At 40.9% G+C, this 23,191-nt stretch overlaps 1 protein-coding gene across 4 annotated transcripts in view; it reads right to left on the bottom strand.

Annotated features, from left to right (window-relative positions):
- The window catches only part of LOC138751545 (zinc finger protein 385D-like), a 423,580-nt gene that overhangs the window by 382,768 nt on the left and 17,621 nt on the right, over positions 1-23,191 (bottom strand). For 2 of the 4 annotated variants that reach the window (XM_069913962.1, XM_069913961.1), the window contains exon 5: positions 20,964-21,296. The exons of the other annotated variants lie outside the window; for them this stretch is intronic. In XM_069913962.1, the coding sequence (XP_069770063.1) occupies positions 20,964-20,985 (22 nt within the window). In that variant the 5' untranslated portion in view covers positions 20,986-21,296. The remainder of the gene's footprint in view (positions 1-20,963; positions 21,297-23,191) is intronic. 4 annotated transcript variants of the gene reach the window in all.

The following is a 23,191-nucleotide window of genomic DNA, read 5'->3' on the forward strand; positions in this document are numbered from 1 at the left end:
TGTGTGTGTAAATTCAAGAAAAGTTCTTTGGTTCATAGTTCAATCTCACTTCTCCTTCCAAGTTCTCTGGTTGCAGACAATCACCATACTGAGCATAGAATTTAACATGTATAAAGTTCACCAGGCTTGGTGCTTGAAAGGTAAATGTTTACCGCTCAGGAAGGTTCTTGTAGGGTTTGCAGAGAGAGATATTCGTTGCTCCAGGATTTCCACAACTGAGGTACCACCACTAGTCACCTCAGGGTCTTGCTGATGAAACTTACACCATCAGGGGCTTCTAGATGGTAACCTCTTTCTTCAAGCTACCACAGAGTTTCATTCCTTCCTCTATTTCAAGAGAAACATCAGACAGATAGCACTTCCAGCCATCTACTGCTCTGGAACTTGCTTTTATCAGTTCCAAACAGTTCTCCCTAGATTGCACTTTTCAGTTACTTGTCAGTGTCCCACACATTGACTGCCTCTCTGAGCTGTTAACTCAACTCTCTCTCTTTTCCCACTACCACTCCAAAGAGAGCATGTGACTCATGTTTTGCAAAACCCCCACCTTCCTGCGCAAAACAACAGGAGTTATTTCTTCTGCTCCCATCTGTTGTTAGATAAACAAAATCCAGGTATGACCTTTCTGTGAGCACTTTGCAAGACACATGACTCCAGCAAGACAATGGTCAAGCATTTTATGACATCAGTTCAATTAACACCTACTTGTGAAAGGTGCTTACATTCTCCAGAGATCTCCTGCAATATGAATTCTTCAGTCTTTCAAATAAGAGGTTTTAAAATGTGTGTATGTATGTGACCTATTCTAAATCTTATAAATTCTCCCTAAATATTAATATGTTACACTACATTTGGTGTCTCCATTACAATGCACCAATTGAAGGTGCAAGTGAATCACTACTTGACCTGGAAGGACTGTTTGGGTTTGTGAATGATGGGAATGAAAGAGATAAAAAAAAAGGGCAGGTATTATATTTCCATATTCCAAGAGGAAGTGCTATCAGAATTGTTGTGGATGGTAAAGATCGAGGATTAGACAAATAAGTCACAATAGGAGTAGCATCTTCGAATGCTGAAAGGGGAGAGGATTAAATCCAGTGTTTGCTGATGTAATTCCATTAGAGTTTGAAACTTTGGAGGGTCCACCATTTCACAAAATGATTGATAAATTGGAAGATATGGACTCAAAGAATCCTATCCAAGTTCTGACTGGCTCGCTGAGAGGAGTGGAGATGAGAGCCAAAGTGGGGAAAATGTCTCTCTTTATCATGTATTATTCAGTGTATAAGTTAAAATCACCAAGGACCATGTACAAGTGCTCTCACACCTAACTATTTGAAAAAGTTCACTGAAAATCTCTACTGGGGTCAGGCAGCTCCATAATTCTCTCTTCCTGTTGGTATGATGAGCCGAGTATTCCTCAGGAAATGATTGGTTCAATGATACAAATATATGCATACCTGGAAATATAGCAGAGTTCAACAAACATTCCCTGCTGTGGTCATAGGAACATCTGAGTTAATATACTTTGATTGAATTTAAAGGGATAAATCAATTTTAAGACATGCATTGGGTGAAATGTACTGAGATTAGCATGCAGAAGACAACAGGTATCCTGGGAGCTGCAGAAGATTTGGCAGGAAATTTAGGAGATATGGTTTTGGTATGAGGAATCAATTCTCATAAATGCTGTGAACTTGCAAAAAAAACATCCAAGATTTTATAAATGAGAAATACATCTAGTCTGTGCAATAAGAGGCCCACTGGACTAAAAATCACAGGAGATACATGAATAGAAACCACTGTAAGGTGTAGACTGAACTGACCAACAAAAAGTAGCCAATTTTCCAAAATTGTCTCAGCATCTCAGGAATTAGCCATTAGTCTTTAGGACGTTGCTGTCAATATTATGATTAGACTTTTCAACCCTAAACTAATATGAATGGATGGGGAAGCTCCATTCTTCTTTCACATTGGAAAAATTGATTCTCTTTCAGAGTTTTGGTGAAGGCTTAGGTGATGGTTACTGTTAAAAGTGGAAGGCATGGAATCCAGTAGAGAATGTACATAAGCCTACCTGAAGGGAAAATGAATAAGCAGCATCATAAAAGATCTAGGAAGATTAAAAAATTTAAATTTAGACATATAGCATGGTAACAAGCCCTTCCGGCTCATGAGCCTGTGCCCTCCAAATAGCCCAATTAACCTGCGACCCCCATACATTTTGAAGGATGGGAGGAATCCCATACAGACTTGGTGAGAAGGTACAAACTCTTTGCAGACAGTGCCAGATTTGAAACCGGGTCACAGGCACTGTAATAGCTTTGCGCTAATGGCTATGCTAACTGTACCACTCTTGGATTTTTGTTACTTCTTGTTCAGGGATAATATGGAATCAAAAATAATTGAACCTTTTACATTTCTGGACTTTAATAGAAGAAGGAATAAATCATTCATTGCCAGTAATATTAAGAATAAAACTCTGTTGCCTCAGACTCTTCTTCATCTGTCCAAAATAAAGCATTTTCTCCCCCTTCTATAAAAAAGTTCCATAAACTACTTCTGCATCACTAAAAGATGATTGAAAGGTTACTTTTCTCTTGCTCTAACTGCAAATGTTAATAGTTATTTATCTATAATAAATATCTTAGTTATTTAAATAACTATAAAATTATTTGAAGAAATTTATCATCTCTTTTTCTGTTTTTGCATATTGTGACAATTCAAGTTAAAAAAATGTGTTCATTGATGTATCTCACATATCTGTATAGCAATAAGAAATTTGGTGCATCTGTACCTTATATTATGCACAGGAAAATTACCTCTCACCTCAAACCATTTCACCCCAAATTTTCCAGCTTTAATTCTACTAAGTGCCCAATATTTTTCCATCATCTGTACCACTCTTGGATTTCTGTTACTTCTTGTTCAGGGATAATATGGAATCAAAAATAGGCAAAGTGTTACTCCTTCGCTGGAGGTGAGGTGCTTGAGGAAGTCGAATGTGGACAAACTGAACCGGCACTTGGACGGTTGATGGTTAGCCCGAAAGTCTACAGCCGGGTAAACAGGTGCTTTAAATGTTCTTTGTGGGACCTGGCGTCTGGGTTGGCAATGAGGATGTTGTCAAGGTACACGAAAATCCCCTCCAGGCCTCTTGCCACTATGCCCATGAGGTGCTGGATTGTTTGGGCTGTGTTTTCAGCCTGAATGGCATTCTCAGGAAATCAAAGAGGCCAAATGGGATGATTATGGCCGACTTCTGGACATCGTCCTAGTGCACTGGGATCTGGTGGTAGCCCTTCACTAGATCGACTTTAGAAAAAAATCTGGGCACCTTGGAGTTGTGCGGCAAAGTCCTGTATGTGTGGGATGGGTTATCTGTCTGGTACTGTTGCGTCATTGAGGCTACAGTAGTCTCCGCAGGGGCATCAACGTTCTTTGGGACCATGTGTAGAGGTGAAGCCCATGGGCCGTTGGAACGGCGGACAATCCCCAATTCCTCCATCATGGCAAACTCGGCCTTTGCTTGGAGGAGCTTATCTTGGGGCAGTCACTGTGCCCGTGCATACACAGGTAGTCTCAATGTGGTGTTGCACGCCATGTGCTGGTTCTGCATTGTGGAAGCTGGGGGCCAGTAGAGTGGGGAAGTTGCCGAGCAGTGTGGTGTACTCGCTTTGTTTGAGAATGTGGACTCCCAAAGGCTGGAAATTGTGTTGGCACAGTGTGAGGGAAAACCTGGAAGATGATGGCATCAACCAGCTAGCATCAGTTGAGGTCGACCAGGAGTTCGTTCGCCTGGAGGAAATCCACTCCTAGGAGAGCATGGCCTACTGAGGCGATAGTACAGTCCCACCTGAAAACTGCGTTCCCAGTGTGAATGGTCATGTAATGTGTCCCATAGAACGGGATTGTCGAACCATTGGCAACCTGTAGGGGTAGGCCTCTGGCATTGTTCTTCTGCTCAACTAAAGTGGGCAGATCTAGGCTGATTTCTGCATCAATGTCTGTCAGGAATTTCCGCAGGGCCTTCCGGTCACAAAATTAAAGCAGGCCTTTTCTGGTGCCAACCGCCAAAGGCACTAACAACGGCTGGCTTGCTTGTTTCCCTGCATCGGACTGGATTTGCTGCCTGAAAAGCAGCAGCGCAGTGCGCACCGCCAGGCACTGCGGACCCAACAATGGTGATAGTAGCAGTAGCCTGCTGTTTTGTCACTACGGTCGCCGCATTGTGGCTGTACTCCTGCGATGGCCACCATGGGGGTGCATGAGGTGGCCGAGGTTTGTGCTGTTGCTCCCACTGCGCAAATGGGCTACACGTGATGGAGTCAGGTTGCGGAATGCAGAAGACCCGGTCTGCTTCTCTTGCCACGCGGTTCAGCAAAGTCCATGTTGGAGATGGGACAGGCCACTTGGAAAGGAGCAGGGCCTCAAACAGGAAGCACTTTGTGTGTCTGTCTGCAAGGGCCACTAGCTCCTGCATCAGTTCTGAGGGGTAGCGATGACCTAGTCCCTGTATATTAAGCATGCGAATGGCCCATTTGTGCCAGCTAAGTTCAAATTACTCGAGCAAAATCTGTTTAAACATTGTGTACTTGCCATCCACGCATGGGTTGTTGACAAATGGGGCGACTTTCGCTGCTGTGGTGGGGTCCAGGGTGTTGACCAGGTGCCAGAACTTTATGCTTTTTGGCTGTTTTATTTCTCGCAGAGTGAACTATGATTCTACAAATTGCAGCCAGCTACGTGGTTGGTTTGCCCAGAATAGCAGGAAGTGGACGCTTACGGTGTAAACTGCCGTGGGAGATCCACTGGCGACAGCCGCTTGGGCTGTGGACGAGTCGGCAGGATTCAACTTGATGCATGTTGTGGGTTCTAAAATGTTAGAACCTGTTCGGAATCACCACAAGGCAGAGCCGCTGAAATAAACGCTGTCCACACCAAGCAAGTAAACCGGTAACTGCTTTTTATTCAAACCAGACACATTCCTTTTTAGAGGAAGTGACAGGCTCACGGGAGTGATCTCATAATGCTGCTGTGAGGCCTGGCCGTTCCCCTGGCAATGCCCTCCTGCAGCCTGGAACTTCTGCATGGTGGGGGGAAAGCCCCTGTGCCCTGCTGCGCTGGCTGTTTGCTATGGCGATTCGGCCCATCGTGGGTGGGATTGATCCGGCCTGCTACAATATCACAAGAGCTGCAAGACAGCAATTCAACTAAATAGAGTATTGTGTTCTCTTTCTATCCCTTTGCTCAGCTGCATGGAATTATCCAGTGAAATCTAAGCCAACAGCATCCACTATCTCATCTTTACTACCTGATCTATGGGTGGGGTGACTTAAAAAAAATGTTTATCCAAGTTTGTGAGGCTAAGGTGTAAGGAACTTAGGTTCTCATTTGACCTCCAGTTGCATCTATTTCTAGCTACTATACTTAAGAATGTGAAGACCTTGAAGAGGATCAGAAAAAAAAATGACTAGTACAGTTCAATGGACGCAGGACCTCGATTATGTGCAAAATCCAGAGAATCTGGGATTGTTCTCCTTAGGAGAGGGAAGGTTGCAAAGCAATGTGATATGGTTTCAAAATAATGAGGGTAATTGTTTCTATTGGTGGAAGGGTTAAGAACCAGATACAGAGAATTAAGGCAAAAGGCCAAAGTATCAAAGGCGACATAGTTTTATTTTTTTTAAACCCACAACAACTAGTTAGATCTGGAATGCATTGTATGGCAGAATTTTGGGAGCAGATTCCAAACATGAAAGAAATCCGATCAGCAGCAAACTTTACTGGGCTCTGGGGAAGAGGGAGTAGTTGTAGACATCTTCGTGAGCTGGCACATACACAGTGGGTGTTCAGATCTTTTACCATTCTAGGTCCTGACAATGAGTGTGATACAGCTCAAATCCATGTGGTTAATGAAGTAGTGATCGGAATCATGAATTAAAACTTTACCCAAAGAATAGTGCACACTGGCACTTCCTGGTGTGAATGCATCAAACAAAAATCTTTGGAGAAAGGTAAAATCTTTGGCCCAGATTCAACAAACCTTCAGATTAGAGGGGTGCAGGAGTGTCCCCATATCTGTGCAGCAAATGTACCTGAATGAAATAGGCTTTCTATCAAACCTTTGCAGGCATAAATTGATCTCATATGTTTGGTGTAAGTTGAACTGAGAGATATAAACAAATATTGCAACAGCCTTGGTAGAACTTTCTCCCACATGAGAAATCAGAACCATTAGACTTACAATATGTAGCAAACTTCTGAAGAAATCTATAAAAACAAGAAATACTTCAGGTAGTCAATCAGAACGAGTAAGGTGAGTGGATTAATGTTCTTGTAACTACTTTTACTGTAACTAATTACTGTTCATCGAAAAATTAAGTTTCTTCCCTCCCCTTGCCCCACCCCCCAACAATATAAATGATTTCTCCCAAATGCAATGATGAACTCTAATATTCTTGGCCTGATTTGATGTTTTTGTTGCAACATAAAATTCATTTGTACCTTGGGATATTTTATTTAGTGAAGAACAAAGAAAATTTAATTCTGCAGACTCATGCATGCAATCTGGCCCCAGTGCAACAAACTACTAATTCCGATATTTAAAGTACATGGCAAGACCAAGATTTAGTAGCTACCTGAAGTGCCCTATTTTAAGAACAAATCACTTTACCGACAATTGTAGCAGGAACATTTCTTGCAAGCCAGTGACTTTGATTTTAATCACTCACTCAAAAAAGCATTTTTGTGCTCATGCATTTATAAGTTCAAATGAGCCAATCAAAGCAGATAATTAAATTTTGGACATTAGCCTTCTCAATAGATTTATGTTACCAAAGCTGATCAAATAGTTTAAATATTTGTGACTAACATATATTAGGTAATGACAATTTTATACCTGTGGTTAATGGGATGAAATCTACTGTCTGCAGATGTTCCAAAACTCAAATAATTATGTGTGTTAAACATCCAGTCAAATAAAGGAATTGTGATGGCGCACATACTCGTGGCGAACCAGCCTCGCTTGTACCAGCAGGGCAGCCACGAGAAGATGGCGCCGTCGGGGGACCTCCATGCCACTTGCTTGAATGGAGCGCACGCCTCAAGCGAGCGTGATGATGTCACCGTCTATGCGGGAGTGGAGCCCATGCTTCTCTTAAAGGGGTGTGCGCGAAGTTTGAAAAAAAATAATTGAAACCCCTAATGTGGTGGTTGGGAGTTTCATTTCGTGTAGCTGCCGCGACAGAATGCTGATTTTGAACTTGGGTTCATCCCATATCCTGGCCTATCAAGAAGAATTTGCATCCTAGCTGCTAATCCCAATCACTGCCATTTCCTTTCTGAACTCATCTTGTGTATGTGACATATGCTAAGGTCCGATTCATTCATGTGCCAGCTGGTCTACATTGGTCTTGAAATCCTTTAATTTTAAAATTCTCACAGCTGTTTTCAAATCCTTTCTTAGCCTCAATCTTAACCATCTCTGTAACTCCTCTAGTCTTGTAATTGTACATCTCTAATTTTAGCCTCTTGGACACTCCTTATTTTCATTGATCCAGTGTTGTCAGCTCAACCTTTAGCTGCCTAGATCTTGTGTTTAGGAATTCCCAAATGAGACATTTCAGATTCTCTTCCTTGAAGCCCAACTTACACCATATCTTCCAGCATCTTCTTAAAAATCTTGTTCTGTAAATTGGAGTTCATCCGCATTTGGTGAGTAAACTTGCACTATGTATAGTGCAATTACCTACTCTTTTTTTTCTTGGAAAAACAGTGGAGAACACAATATTATACACTGTGCTATTTTGTGCACAGATTCCTGCAAATGGGATCTTGACAACTCCAGTTGGGAACTCAAGCTGTTCCATCACTGTGGTGTTGAACAGTGGGATGAGATTCTGCACATTAAGAACTCTCCCAATGACAGTCACAATATAGAGACAAAGGCAGCTGCTCTGGTAAATGAAAACAAACTGAAGGGTGAGAAAGCCAAATTTTCCTGTCTTTTTAACTCTTCTTCAATGTAATGAATTGGCCCTCAACTCCTGTGCAACAACTAGTTCCAATAGCAGACAATTACAGTGATCTCTACATTCAGCCATGGATGAATGAGACAAAACAAAAACGACTGATAAGTAACCAAAGCTCCAGTAAATTCTTTACATTGTAGTGGCACTATGGCGGCACTACAACTCCCAGTAGGCATCAAACCAGCTATGTTATATCAGCACGTGTCAGGCGCATGATTCAGGCTTTTAAAAGGTTGTGTGGGTTCTGAACAGTAAATCCATTTGATTCACTCAAAATATGCCCTGCGTGGTTATTTACATCTTGTCACTGCCCTGGACCAGGCCATCGCCAAGAGCATCAGCAACTTCCTATGGGATCCACCATATACCAGCAAGTATGACACTTTAAAAGCACTTTTTTTGTCCTGTAGGGAAAGGGCAGCTAAACTACTACATCTTGATGGGTTGGGACACTGTACCCCTTCAGAACAAATGGATGAAATTATGTTCCTGGCAGCTGGCAAAAGACCCAATATGTTGTTCGATCAGCTCTTTTTAGAGTGAATGCCAGATGATATTAGGAAGTCCCAAGGAAGTCATTGGAAGTCCCAAGGGCTGTAGCAGCAGAGGCAGACATTCTTTGGTTGGCTAAAAAGGACAGTAACGAAAAACAAGTCTGCACAACCAACCACTCCACTCTTGATCCTGTGTCACACTCTTGTGCTCTTAGCACATCACTTCCTACAAACAGACAATACCCCAAAACGGGCAAGCATCTTGGTGTTATTATCACAGGCATTAGGGAGTAAATGCCAGCAAGTGTCTTCCAGCCTGCTCGTTGCGGGAAATGCCCAGACCAACCGCCAGTAAGGGCTGCAGCGGTTAGAAACCTGCAAACCTACTGTATGTATACAGTTGTCCCAGCGAAAATGTCTGGTGGACACAGGTTCAGAAGTTAGTGTATTTCCACACACCAGTTTTGGCACATGCCATCCTACCCCGGACCTGCAACTACGAGCAGTTAACAGTTCCAACATTCTGACTTTTGGCACCAGAAAGATGAATGTTAAGTTTGAGAATCATCTCTACACTTGGCCATTCATTACAGTAGCAGTATCGCCTCCAAGTCCTTGCCCTGGCACACGGTGCCTAAAGCTGAAAAGCTACAAGGCATCGTGTTCATCTTCGCTTGCCATGGATGGACCATGGATGGATTCCGACCTTTGCTTGGTGCAGATTTTCCTTGGGTTCATTCATTCCTCATTGACAGAAGGGCGCTGGCTAATAGATGGAACTAATTTTCAGACTATTCCTCTGACAGATGCCTATACCCCTGCTCTGTGCTTCCAAACATTAAGTAAACCAGTGGATGAATTCTCCAAGCTGTTGGAAGATTTCCCTGAGATTACTACTCTACAATTTTATGCCTCCACTACAAAGCACGGTGTTACCGCATTTGTACTAAGGGCCCACCTATCTATACTAAAGCGCATCACTTGCCGCCAGAGAAACTGTGTTTAGCTAAGGAGGTTTTGCCAAGATGGAGGAACTAGGCATAATTCGTAGGTCTGACAGCCCCTGTTCATCCCCATTACACATGGTCCCAAAACACAATGGAGATTGGTGACGGCTTAATGACACCACCATGCTGGATCGTTATCCGATACCTCATATTCAGGATTTCTCGGCAAATTTACATGGAGCGAAGATCTTCTCCAAAATAGACTGTGTGTGGCCATCACCAAGAACTGGTAGAGCCAGAAGACATTCCAAAAACAGCAACCCTGTTTGGGTTGTTCAAATTTTTAAGAATGCTATTTGGATTAAAGAATGCTGCTCAATCATTTCAACGGGTGATGGATGCTTTAGGATGTGGTATGACCAATGCCTTCATTTATCTTGATGCCATTATAGTGGCCAGTGGGACCAAGGAGGAACATATGGAACATCTTCGTGCACTTTTTAATCAGTATTCAAGAATTTGGACTGACAATCAATCCAGATAAATGTGTTTTTGGACAAGAAAAAATTGATTTTTTGGGGCATAGAATTACTCCGTAGGGCATGACCCGCTACCATCCAAAATAGAGGTCATTACCAAATACTCAAAACCTGCTACGGTTAAAAGCCTACAACAATTCTTAGGAATGGTGAATTTTTACTGTCGATTTTGTCCGGGAGCAGCTCAGATCATGAAGCCCCTTTTTGATTTACTGTCCAGTAACGCAAAAACTATTCATTGGACTGAAGATGGAAACAATGCCTTCTTGAAGATAAAAGATTTGCTGCCTCATACCACTATGCTCAGTTACCCAGTTTTAAATGCAGCCACTGCCTTTTCTACAGATACTTCCAATGTGGCCGTAGGAGATGCACTTCATCGATATGTCAACAGACAATGGGAAGTCTTAGCATTCTTCAATCGCCATGTTCTTGAAGCAGAGAAGAAATACAGTGCTTTTGATAAGGAGCCTTTGGTCCTTTATTTGCCTATTCGACACTTCCGTTATTTTTTTTGGAGGGCAGAGAATTTACTATGTACACCGACCACAAGCCCTTAACATTTGCATTTTCCAAGGTCGCAGAGCCCTGGTCACCATAACAATGACAATTATCATTCATTTCAGAATTTTCCACAAAAATACTACACATTTCTAGAAAAGACAATGTTGTAGCTGATGCACTGTTCCGTTCATCTCCACTTGAGCTTTTGTCCGTAGATCAAGGTATTGACTACACAGCTTTGGACACGGCCCAAGAACATGACCATGAGATGAATACTTGTTGGACTGCAATCACAAACCCGCAATTGAAGGATATCCAGTTTGGACTTCATAGCAAACTACTCCTCTGTGATATATTAATGGGATGCTCGGGCTCAGTAGTTCCGGCATCATGGAAACGTTGAGTATTCATCTCTGTGCATGGTCTCTCACATCAATTAAATCGACCGTTTGTATGGTTTCTGACAGGTTCGTGTGACATGGTCTTAAAAAAGACCCCATATGGCAAGGTCATGCATTGACTGCCCGAAAGCAAAAGTTCAGCAACATACTCAGGCACCAGTGTAGTCCTTCCCAGCAGATACTCGGCATTTTGGTCATGTCCACGTGGACATTGTAGTCCACTTCCTGTTTCAAGAGGATACCGTTACTATTTTACAGTATTAGACAGGTTTACTCGATGGCCCAAGGCCGTGCCTATGGTAAATGGTACTACAGACACTTGTGCCAGGGCGTTCTTCAGTTCCTGGGTGTCTTGTTTTGGTTTACTGGTGCATGTTACTTGGGATAGAGGACCACAATTTACTACCTCACTGTGAATGGGTCGCTTATTCAGTGCAATAATCCATCATAGAAATACCCATCATCCCCAGGCCAATGGAATGTTGGAAAGTTTTCATCGACATCTCAATTGAGCCTTGATGGCTCGGTCAGAGGGCCTGAACTGGGCTGATGAGCTGCCCTGTGTATTACTGGGCTTTAGAACAACTCCAAAGGGGGACCTCCAAGTTTCATCTGCGGAGCTCGTGTATAGCACATCATTAGTTGTCCCAGGTGAGTACATCCCCTACCATTTCAACTCCAACACTGATGCTAAGGAACTGTTGACCAGGCTGAGGGAGATCATAGGAAAATTGACCCCTATACCACCATTTTCACATGGAGAACATTCTTCCTTTGTGCCCAAAGACCTCAAAAACTGTGAATAGGTCTTCGTCTGTAGGGGAACACCTGGTCCACCTTTGCAGATGCCTTATGAAGGTCCTTATAGGATACTCAAACTAGGTCAACCTGTATTTTGGCCATTGGAGTAAAGCCAGTGTTTCACTATTGACAGTCTTCCCCCACTGCAGCAGCCAACAGTCCATCACATAGGTCAACTACCTAAAAAGACAGACAAATCTTTCTGCTGGTTCAGCGGGGTTGGCCATGTAGTGGCACTAAGGCAGCACTACAACTCCCAGAAGGCATCAAACCGGCTATGTCAGGCATGTGATTCGGGCTTTTAAAAGGTTGCTACGGGTTATGAAGAGTAAATTTGTTTGATTTACTGAAAAAAATGCCTTGCATGGTTATTTCATCGTGTCTACTCTGATTCCAGTGACCACAACATGATGATAGCCATAAGATGCATTGTGCAGATCATGAATGTTTAGCAAACCTTCACTCCCAGATGAACTCCAGGCTTTCTATGCCCCATTTGACCAAAAGAACAAGAAACACAGTGCCTAAGAAGAGTATGGTAACCTGTCTAAATTACTCCTGACCAGAGGCATTCAAATCAACAGTGATGAAGTATTTGGATGTTGAAGCATACAAGCTCCTGTTTGAGGAGGCGACGTGGATCTATTCCAATTCACCTATTGCAGCAGATGCCACCTCAATGGCTCTGCACAAAGCCTGAAATCACCTGAACAAATGCATCAGCCAGCTATTTATTGACTATAGTTTGGCAGTCAACACCATTATCCCCTCAAAACGAATCAGCAAACTCCAAGACCCAGGCTTCCAAACCCTATTGTGCAATTGAATCCTGATTTCCTCATCTCCAGACTCCACTCAGTGAGGATTGGTAAGACCATATCGTCCACAATCTCCATTAGTATTGAAGCACTGCAGGGCTGCATTCTTACGCCCCTGCTCTTTTTGCTTTACACCTATGACTGCATGGCTTGGTGCGACAATAATGTCATCTACGTGTTTGCTGACAATACCATAGTGCTGGGCTGTATAAAAAAGGACGATGAATCAGCAAACACGAAGGAGAATGAGAACTTGGTTGAATGGTGAACTAACAACAACCTCTCACTCAATATCATCAAAACCAAGGAGCTGATTGTAGAAAACCAGAGGTGCACTATCCAGTAATCATTGGTGGATTAGAGGTGGAGAGGGTGAACAAATTTAAATTCCTGGGTGTCACCATCTCAGGGGACTTTTCCTTGATCCAACACACATCTCATTGTGAAGAAATCATGTATGTACCTCTACTTCCTCTAGAGTTTGAAGAGGTTTTGTACGAAATCAAAAACCTTAGCAGACCATTACAGATGTGCAATGGAAAGTGTGATGACTGACTGCATCACAGTTTGGTATGGGGACAGCAATACCAATGAGCAGAAAGCCCTGCAAAAGGTAGTGGACACATCCCAGTACATCATAGGCAAAACTCTCCCCACCATCAAGAAAATCTATGTGGAACACTGCCATTGGAGAGCAGCAGCCTTTATCAAGGAAACTGATGACCCAAGACATGTTCGGTTCTCACTGATGCCATGAAAAAAAAACAGGATTTCAAGAGTCATACAGCTAGGTTCAGGAACAGTTACTACCCCTCTGCCATCAGACTCCTAAATAAATAAAAAAATTAGAGTTTAATTTAAGGACTCTTACTTTGCGCATGATTTATTACTGAATATTTATTTTCTCTATTGCACAGTTAGTTTGTTTACATTTCTTACTTTTATCTACACATCTTTTCTTGAGTACAGACTTTTTCACTACCAATATGCAGAAGTTCTGCCTTGCCCGCAAGAAAAAGAATCTCAGGGATGTATGTGATGTCATGGATATATTCTCACAATAAATCTGAACTTTGATATTGGCAATTCCTTATTCCCAAATGCTATGCAATAGTGTGTAGTTTTTGATTTAAAATGGAATAATAAATGAAAGCTGTAAGTTTCCAGCAAAAGATCCAATTTAAATTTAGACATACAAGAAGACCCTTTCGGCCCTCGAGCTCATGCTGCCCAATTGCATTCAATTGGGTTGTAAACCCAGTAAGTTTTGAATTTCTGCCAACAATTGATGAAAATATGAAATGTATGACCTATGCTTCCACTTGCAACACGATTGACAATAAGAAAATTTCAGCCACATTAAGGTAAACAATGCCAAGAAATGCCGATTTCCTGCTGCTGGCTAATCAAGCTGGAATTGATGTCTGACATAATCTAATGTGAGCAGAATAACGTTTTTTGCATTATTTCCATATAAAAATGTATGCAAATGTATCTAGGCTCTAGATATTGATGTCAAAACTCGATAAGACTTCATATTAAGCATCACTAGGTTTTTTTTAACTCTTTTCCTATATCGCTGTAAGTTGCTGTTTTGTTTGCTTGTGATACTCAAACTTCAGTTAAAATAGCACATTTTTCAAATTCTCATGAATCCTTACCAATATTTGAAAAAAAATAAACTTGGTAAATTGGTCTTAAATTAAGTCAAAGTCTCCTAAAGCCTCATAATAGTCATGAATTCCTTCACTGTTCACTCTGTTTCAGGTAAAGGACATTACCTCTAGCAGTAAGCCGCAACAGTAACAACGCTGAAACAATAAGGTACTGTGCTTAGTAGTTGGTGTCTGGTAAATGAAATGCTGCTAATAAATGGCTTCCTTGTGAAAGGGGAAGATTGTACTGATTTTTGCTGTAAAATACCAGCACAGGCATACATGCACGCATAATTGATCATTCTCATGCACGTGAACTCTGCCACACAAAGGTGAGAAAATGAGGATTCGTCCAGTGAAAGCAATCAAATTTTAAGCAGTTACAGAGCCAAATTAAAAATCGATTTAACTGTCCTCTATGCAAGAAGGTAGCAGCATGCTGGTTGCCTTTTGCGCAATGGGTTCTGAATGAAAATAAACCCAACAAAGCATGAAGTACTGCACCACTTAAAATAAACCACAGGCAGCACGAGGTCAATTGCAGAAATTTATACTCCTGTAAAGGTGCCAAAGTTTCCAGGAAACTTTCTCATTGAACACAATCTTTACCCCTATTCCAGCCATGGAGCACCCTAATAAGTCCCACCAAGAAGCTCGAGATCGGGTTGCTTGCCAGATTTCGATTGCTACATCCACCTCAGCCTTACACATGGATGTAGTGCAATGAACCTAGGGTACAGAGCAAGAATCCAGTTTATGATCTTGAGATCTTTGACCTGTGACTGACTCACTGTGCGTTTCTTTGTCTTTTCATCTTTCAAAACAGTAAACCGCATTTACTACAAACATCATTTGCACAGCAGAACAGGATGATCTGTTCCAGTCTTCCATAAACTCCTGCCGTCTATTTAACACTATTACAAACAGATCCCATACTTGATGCTGGGTGATAAAATTTTAAGTCCTATTTAAATACTTCCAATTATTACCTTTTACTTCAATATGAAAACCTGATCGATTATTTAATACCCTTTACCACACTTTATGAGCAAAGTTACAATATTTCAGGTGAATAAACATTTCGATAGAGGACTAAAGAAGGATTATTGCCCTGTAAGTACTGGGCACATGTGAATAGTGACATGACGACATTTAGTATCACTGACTGAATCATCTATTAAGTCATATTACTTTTCATAATAGTATTAAAAATGTGTACTGCACAAGTTCACCATAAACAGTTAATGGTCTCTCGTGTAGTTCACATTTTCCAAGCTGCAAAATGGCAGTAGGATAAGTAGAAAAAAACAGAAGGGCAGAATGAAAAAAATGTGTAAATTTGTAGCCCCATGAAGTCAGAACCTGCACCAAATATTATTTTGACAGATACAGGCAGACTTAAAATTTAAATTTCTTAGAGGCATGGAGTGGGCAACAATTAAACCTGGCTTGTACGTGGCCAGTATACATTTGTTAAACAAGAAAAATCTGCTGATACTGGGGTCAAATGCAATACACAAATGTGCTGGTGTTTGATGCTGTGTGACCTGCTGAGTTTCTCCAGCACATTTCTATATTTGATAGCCAATATACATTGTGGCCCTTTGAAAATTAAAATTAACATCTGTGCCTCAAGTAAAGCCCATCCACTGAATCTTTACAGCAAATATTTCCAAGTCATCAATCTGAGCATAACGTACCCCAGCATCCCACCCCTAATTATTAAATATGATATCCCCCTTCAACAATATCTACTCTCCTTTTAAGAAATGAGGAATTTTGCATGAATTCTTTAGTATAGACCAAGACTTGGATGGTAATGGCAAGTGAAGTTGAACTTTGGGGGGGTGGTGGGGGGGGGGGGGGGAAAGAAGTGGGCCAGATCAAAACCACAACCTCAAGTGATAAGAAATGACAAACACAAGAAGGGTAAATTCTTTGCTGCATACTAATTTACCCTCCAAAACAATCTTTATGACTTCATAAGTGTTAAATTCAATAAATGATTTCATGATGTAAAGCAAAAAGAAAATGTCAAATATTGTCATGGTGGGAGAAAGCATTATGTGAATCGTTTCAGTTATTTTGAAATTCTGCAAAAAGATTTTATAAGATTCAGGAAGCTTGATTCAGTGAGAATTATTAACTTGCTAAAATGCATTTATAATTGTGGTTGAGATTGAGCATATTATTTGTCCTTGTTCATGATCTTTGTTGGCCTTCAATTGGAATATTGAATTTATTTTAATCTTTTTAAATAGAGTGCATCAAGTTTATTGCCATCTGATTGTACAAGTACAACCTGCCGAAACAGCTTTCTCTGGTCCTCAGTGCAAAGCATGCAGACACACAGCCAGACATAAACACACATACAGACAAATAATACATATGCACCACAAGAATTATAGATATAATAAATGAGTATTGTTTTGTACAAATTAGAGTCTTGCATGTTTAGTGTGAGCAGTTCTTTTGGTGATATTGAGGCTTTGGAAATGTAAGACCAGTGGTTCTCAACCTTCCCTTCCCACTCACATACCACTAAGCAATCGCTAACTAATCACAGAGCACTTACGGCATTGGGATTATTTAAAGTGGCATGCGAGTGGAAAGAAAATGGTTGAGACCTCTGTGTTAGACCAAGGACCATTATTTTTTTCACTTTTGCTACCAGAGAAGTCTAAAGGCTAGATTATAATAGTTTAAAGAAGTGTAGATAGATCAAGGTTTATACAATGAAGATGTGAACAGCCCATGTTATTTGTTTGTATAAACACAAATGATGGAGGAACTTAGCAGGTTTTGCAGAGTCATAGGGAGGTAAAGATGGTGCCTTTGTCAAGGCATGAACAAAAAGCAGGCAGATGCCAGAATAAAAAGGCTGGGGGAGAGAGGGTGGTTGGGGGGTGGGGGGGATTGCCTTTTTAAACAGTTGCCTGCCTGCTTTTTGCTCATACCTACAAAGGGCTCAGGCCAGAAATGCCAGTTATGTATCTTTACCTCCTTTACACTGCGAGACCCGCTGAGCTCCACCACCATTTCTGTATTTTTACTCCAATCAGAGCATTTGCAGATTGTTGTGTTATTTGGCAGTTTACTCCCATTAACTGTTGGGGGTCTGTGGGTGGTTGGGTGCAGATGTTAATCAAGGCCACATCTAGAGTTGATTTCAGGAGATTGCTTTCCTTCAAGATAGTGACATTGAGGAGAGATGTTAGTTTGTTCAATAGATACCAATTCACTGAATAGCTTCAAGTGGGAGTGGGACTGTTTCAGACAAGTGCGGAGGAAGGCAGTCAGAAGCTTACACTGACTGAAAGCATCTCTTGGACTCTTGATTGCTTGCGGGATGTTTTCAGATGTTATTTAGAAATTGATCGGATCTATAACTTAAAAAAAATCTTTTACAAAAGGTCATGGAGAAACAACCAACCTTGGGTTGAAATCAATGGATTCAGCTTTCAGAAATGGTGAACAGTGCACTATTGCAACTCTAAATGCATATTTATTTCTAGTGACCAAGGACTGGTTTCCACCCCATATCTTCCAAGGATTGAATGGAGATCTTATACAGTACATGGAAACATACATTGTATTGCAATTACAGAGGCAACGTTTTACGTAATTTTTTTTCATCCATGTAGGTGCTGCACTTCAGAATCAGAATTTATTGTCACGAACAAGTCATGAAATTCGGTGTTTGCGGCAGCTTCATAGTATAAACGTACATATTATAACCATCTTACAACATTGCTGTAAAATAAAAAAAATAATAACAATAATCGTGCACGAAAAGTAAGGCAGTGTCCTTGGTTCATTGATAATTCAGGAATCTGATGACAGCGGGGAAGAAGCTGTCCTTATGCCACTGAGTGCTTGTCTATAGGCTCCTGTACCTTTTCCCCAATGATAGCAGAGTGAAGAGGGCTTGGCCTGGGTAGTTGGAATCTTTAAGGATAGAGGCTGCTTCATTAAGACACTGCCTCATGTAGATGTCCTCAATGGAGTGAAGTCTGGTGCCTGTGATGTTGCAGGCTGAGTTAACAACCTTCTGGAGTTAATTCTTGTCCTGAGAGTTGGCGTCTCCATACCAGGCAGTGATGCAAGCAACCTGAATGCTCTCCACTGTACACCTGTAGAAGTTTACGAGAGTCTTCAGTGACATACCAAATCTCCTCAAGCACCTCACAAAATATAGTCACTGGTGAGCCTTTTTTGTGATTGCATCAATGTAGAGGTTTCATGTAGAGATGTTGACACCCAGGAATTTGAAGTTCTTGACCCTCGTCACTACTGAGCCCTTGATGAAGACGGGGTTGTTTCCCTAACTTCCTCTAGTGCAATGTCCCATTGTTTTGTAGTACGAGAAGTTGTTATCAATGGTTTTAGAAGATTGAAACATGAAAGATACACATCCAACAACTATCTGAAACAGATTTCAATGCTGCGATTTGCCATCTCGACCCTGAATGTCACATAGCTCCTCCTTAGGTGGGAAAGGAAGGTTGAGAATCACTGCACTAGACCCAATCGTTACTGAAATATTTTGCTTGAGAAAAATAGTCATTGCCCCATTTCCTTTGGAGTTATGAAACTGTGCACATAACAAGTCAATTAGGTACAATTAAAACAGTGGCTTTCAAACTTTTTCTTTCCACTCACATATCACCTTAAGCAATCTCTTAATCACAGAGGAGCTATGGCATAAGGAATACTTAAAGTGGTATGTAAGTGGAAAGGAAAAGGTGGAGAACCACTGATGTATATAGTAGATAAATGGATAGGTAAATAGCTTTACAAAGGCCCCAAACTCCATTTCACTTGTATTTATTCTAGTTACTTCTGCCTATTTCTCACATCTCTAAGTATCATGAAGTTTTCAAAACATTGACACCTCAAAAATCACTTTCAACGACTCGATACCTGCAGCTTAATCTCATTTGTTTCTTTATCTAAGGAAGATTTTGGACAGGTCTATGATCTGCCTGAATGTGGATATGTGGGGCTATTCATCCCTGAGTCTTCACTGTTACACCTCCCCAACATAGCAAAGTGGGGTCCATGAGTGGCAACAAGGTCAGACAACCTGGAAGACTTTTTGGGATTTGACCTCCAGATATATTCTGTCTTCCACACTGGTGTGGGAGCTGCCAATAAACTGACCTATTTATGGCAGATGGCTGGCAGTTCTCTATGGAGTTACATGGTCTGGCCTAAACTTATCAATAGGTTGTCATCACTGGTGAATGAAAGGCCAAGGTTATTCTACAAGTACCAATGTTCAATATAATAACATGAAGTCCCAGTTTCTGGAAACCAACCCATATGCTTGCAGTTAGCTCAATAAATGTGCAGAGAATCTTTCTAATCAAGAATATTTACACTTTGTGTCCCCTAAATAAATGTAAATAATTTCCAAACAACAAAATGAATTTTAAAAATACACAAATATTATAAAAAGTCTTGTTATTGACAAATTAGGAATCTGATCCTATTAGAAATCAAAGATTTGTTCGCTTATATACCTAGCGACCTAGCAGTGGAATCAATACTGAACAGTTCTTACAGTAAATTTATACTCAACCTCTACAGCGAATCATTTGGACAATGGTGCAAAATGACTAATCAGTGGTCAGTCATTATGAGCTTGGACTTATTTATTTTAATTGAGAGGAAAATTGAATGTAATTATAAATTCATTTAATTCAAAATTGAAATGACCTCTATAGTGTTTATTTTAAGTTATTAATTTTTAAAGTGGCACTATCTTCATAAAAATATGCTTAGTGTGTGTACTTTCATTTGAGCAGGCAGATTGAGAAGAAGGAACCTGTCATTTTTATCGTTGATAATCATTTGCATTCAACACATTGGTGTGTGTCAATATGATTCATGCCTTCCGTTGCAAGGTTACTAGGAATGGAAACAATTTTTTAAAAAAAAAGCTTTTATGTGTACAATTCCTTTTAAAATATGCTTCATTAAAAAAAAAATGCATTAAAAAATCTTGAAATGTAAGTTGTCTGTTAAGAAATCAAAGTTTAAATCAGTTTCATTTAATTCTGACCTAAACGCTCAATATTTACAGGGCAATTAGGAGTTAAATTGCTGAAATTAATGTTGCTTTAAAGGCACGTAATGCACACATTTGTGTAATGCCGTAGACCTAAAGTTGTGAAGCATACAAGTTATTCACTTCCATTTCAAATACAATAAAACTATCACATAAAAGTAAGAAAAAAATATTTTAGCATTACAACTTTCCAAAAATATATCAAATGAGTTCAGCATGGAACCGATTACTATCAATCTCAGATGGTTAATGATATTTGCAATACTGCAAACATAGCATGATCAATCATTTCGTAAGATATCATGCAGTAAATGTTTCTCAGTTGCTTTTTGAAAGCATGAATGATTCTGATGTGAGCACTGACAACTGGTTTAACAAGTCTGATCATTTCTTATTTTCCATTACTTTCTCCTCTCTAAAAATGATTAAGAATCCCAATTCTATTAAGAACCCATGTACAAGTACTGAAATTTATTCATCAACATTTTATACTGCATTTTAAATGACCAATACAAACTCAAACTCACAATGCTTCTATCTAAAAATCCAGACATCATAAATATCCTGACAAGATATACTGTCAGCATCCTCCACCAGCCATGCATGTTATCATAAATAATTGCATGATTTACACATACAGTACTCACATTCTCAAAGATTACAATGCTTTGAAATCCAAAAGGCAAGTTAATACTTACCAATATACATGATGGCCTTCATTAATCATACTTTTCAAATCCCAGTTTTAGATCTTTCCACTATCTCAAACAGAACCTGCCATATGAAGCCCCAGAGTTTAATTTTATATCATCGTCTTGACAGTTCAGACTCAGCATATTGCTTACATCCCATGCAGAATCCTTGTGTGATTAGTGCCTACGCTGTTAGCATACAGCACTGCTCATACAGTACTTTGTGAAATCTGACTCCTCCTTATGATGTTCTTGCTGTGCCTGTGACATCAGTGCTGAGAGCGCCTCACAGGTTCCTTCTCACAGATTAGCTGTCCTATGAAGCTTGAAGCTTCCTTCCTGATCAGATTGGAAGTAAAAGCAGTTATTTTCTTCCATGCCAGACATTTTCAATTCAGATTAGAAAAGACTATACATTTTTCTTCAGTTTCTATTCACATAAAACCATGTTAGGAAATTGTTCATTTGGCTTCAAATGTTAAGATATTACACGGGGGCCCATAAAAACCCCCATTTCGAGCAGACACACTGGATTCTGTGCTGAAATCACCATTCACACACAATCGTATTTGTGAATTGCAGCTTCCTGCCTCTGATCAAACCAGTGTTGCCACAGCATACATTGGTGCCCCATTGTTCTCTGACATGCAACAGCAGGAGATAGATTTCACTGCTGTAGTTTAATGTGGCAGTTTCAGAGACTAACTAGCTTGGACATCAGGACACAAGGACGAGCTTTGAGAGAGCAGTAAGAGACTGTCGATGACTGAGGTTCTGGAGTGAGTCAACTAGTGCTGTTCGTATGCACCTTCTAGTGGTCAGTTAGAGAATAACCAAAGAGCAAAAAAAGGGATTAAATTAGATAAAATTACAATGCTGGTGAAACCCAGCAGGTCAAAGAGTGTCATTTATAGAGCAAAGGCATAACCAACATTTCGAGCTTGAGCCCTTCATCAAGGTATGAGAAAAATGTAGGAAGGTGTCTGAATAAAATGAAGGGGGGGGGAAGTGTGAGTGGCAGGGGGACAACACAGTCACACAGGCAAGATGTAATAGTCAGATAAGGTAGGGAGGGCACACCAGTACACAGGGGGAAGGGGGTATCTCTGTGAATAGGGAGGGAACAGGATGGAGAGCTGGAGGAAAGGAGAGAGAGGGGGATAGGGAAGAGAGGGAGAACAGGGAGTTGGCTAGCAGAAACCAGAAATGATGTTAATGCCATTGAGTTGAAGAGTGCCTGGACGGAACAGTGTTGCTTAAAGTCTGCCGACACTGTGTACAATAAGAGGGATCTCTGTGGCCAACCATTTCAAATCTGCACCCCACTCCCGTGCTGACATGTCTGCCCATGGTCTCATGTACTGTCAAACCAAAGCCATCTGTAAATTGGAGGATTAACAACATTATTCACCATCTCCCTGTCTCCTTTCCTTCAGCTCTCCACTCCCTTCCCTTTCCATTCATAGAGGTATCACAACCTCACTCAGTTTTCTCTTATGCCCTCCCTCACTTAAGAACCTACCTCCAGCCTGTGGGCCTGTGCTCTGCCCCATACCCCCCACCCCACTACTTTATTCAGGCACCTGCTTACATTTTGCTCATACCTTGATGGAGGCCTCAAGCCCAAAATGTTGGTCATGTATCTTTATCTTTGCTATATGAAGTACACTGTCTGACTGAGTTGATCCAGCTTTGTGTTTTTATTTCAACCACAGTGTCTGTAGACTTTCGTGTTTTACTCTTTCAATTAGATAGTCCCTGAAACAGGCATGGTAATCTCATTTCATTTTCTCCAAAAGTACAGCCACCCTCAGACATTGATCATTGTACTAGGTCCCCATCACTTACCAACCAACATCGATTTATCAGACGTTAGTGAACAGTCATATTTTTCACATCACTCACTTAGCTCTAGCTTCCATATCCAACCAACTATTCAGCTATATTGTCCAAACTGACATACTTCGGTCTCCCTTGCAAAATAAGGTGTGCACAACTGAAGATGCCACATACCTGACCTCTGGCCAGGAGATGATCAGGCCATTATTTAGTGCAACAATATTTCAGTCAATGGCCTGATTTGGGTAAACCTGCAGAGTAAGTGGGTGTCTGCCTAACTCACACTCATCCTGAAATATCACTACCTCATCATCACATTAACTCTCCTCATTTAATAAATGAGAATGGTGAAAGCATATTTTCCAATGACCCCTCACTGAGGCATTACTCCTTTC

Source organism: Narcine bancroftii, chromosome 1 (assembly GCF_036971445.1).
Source record: "Narcine bancroftii isolate sNarBan1 chromosome 1, sNarBan1.hap1, whole genome shotgun sequence".
NCBI lineage: Eukaryota > Metazoa > Chordata > Chondrichthyes > Torpediniformes > Narcinidae > Narcine > Narcine bancroftii.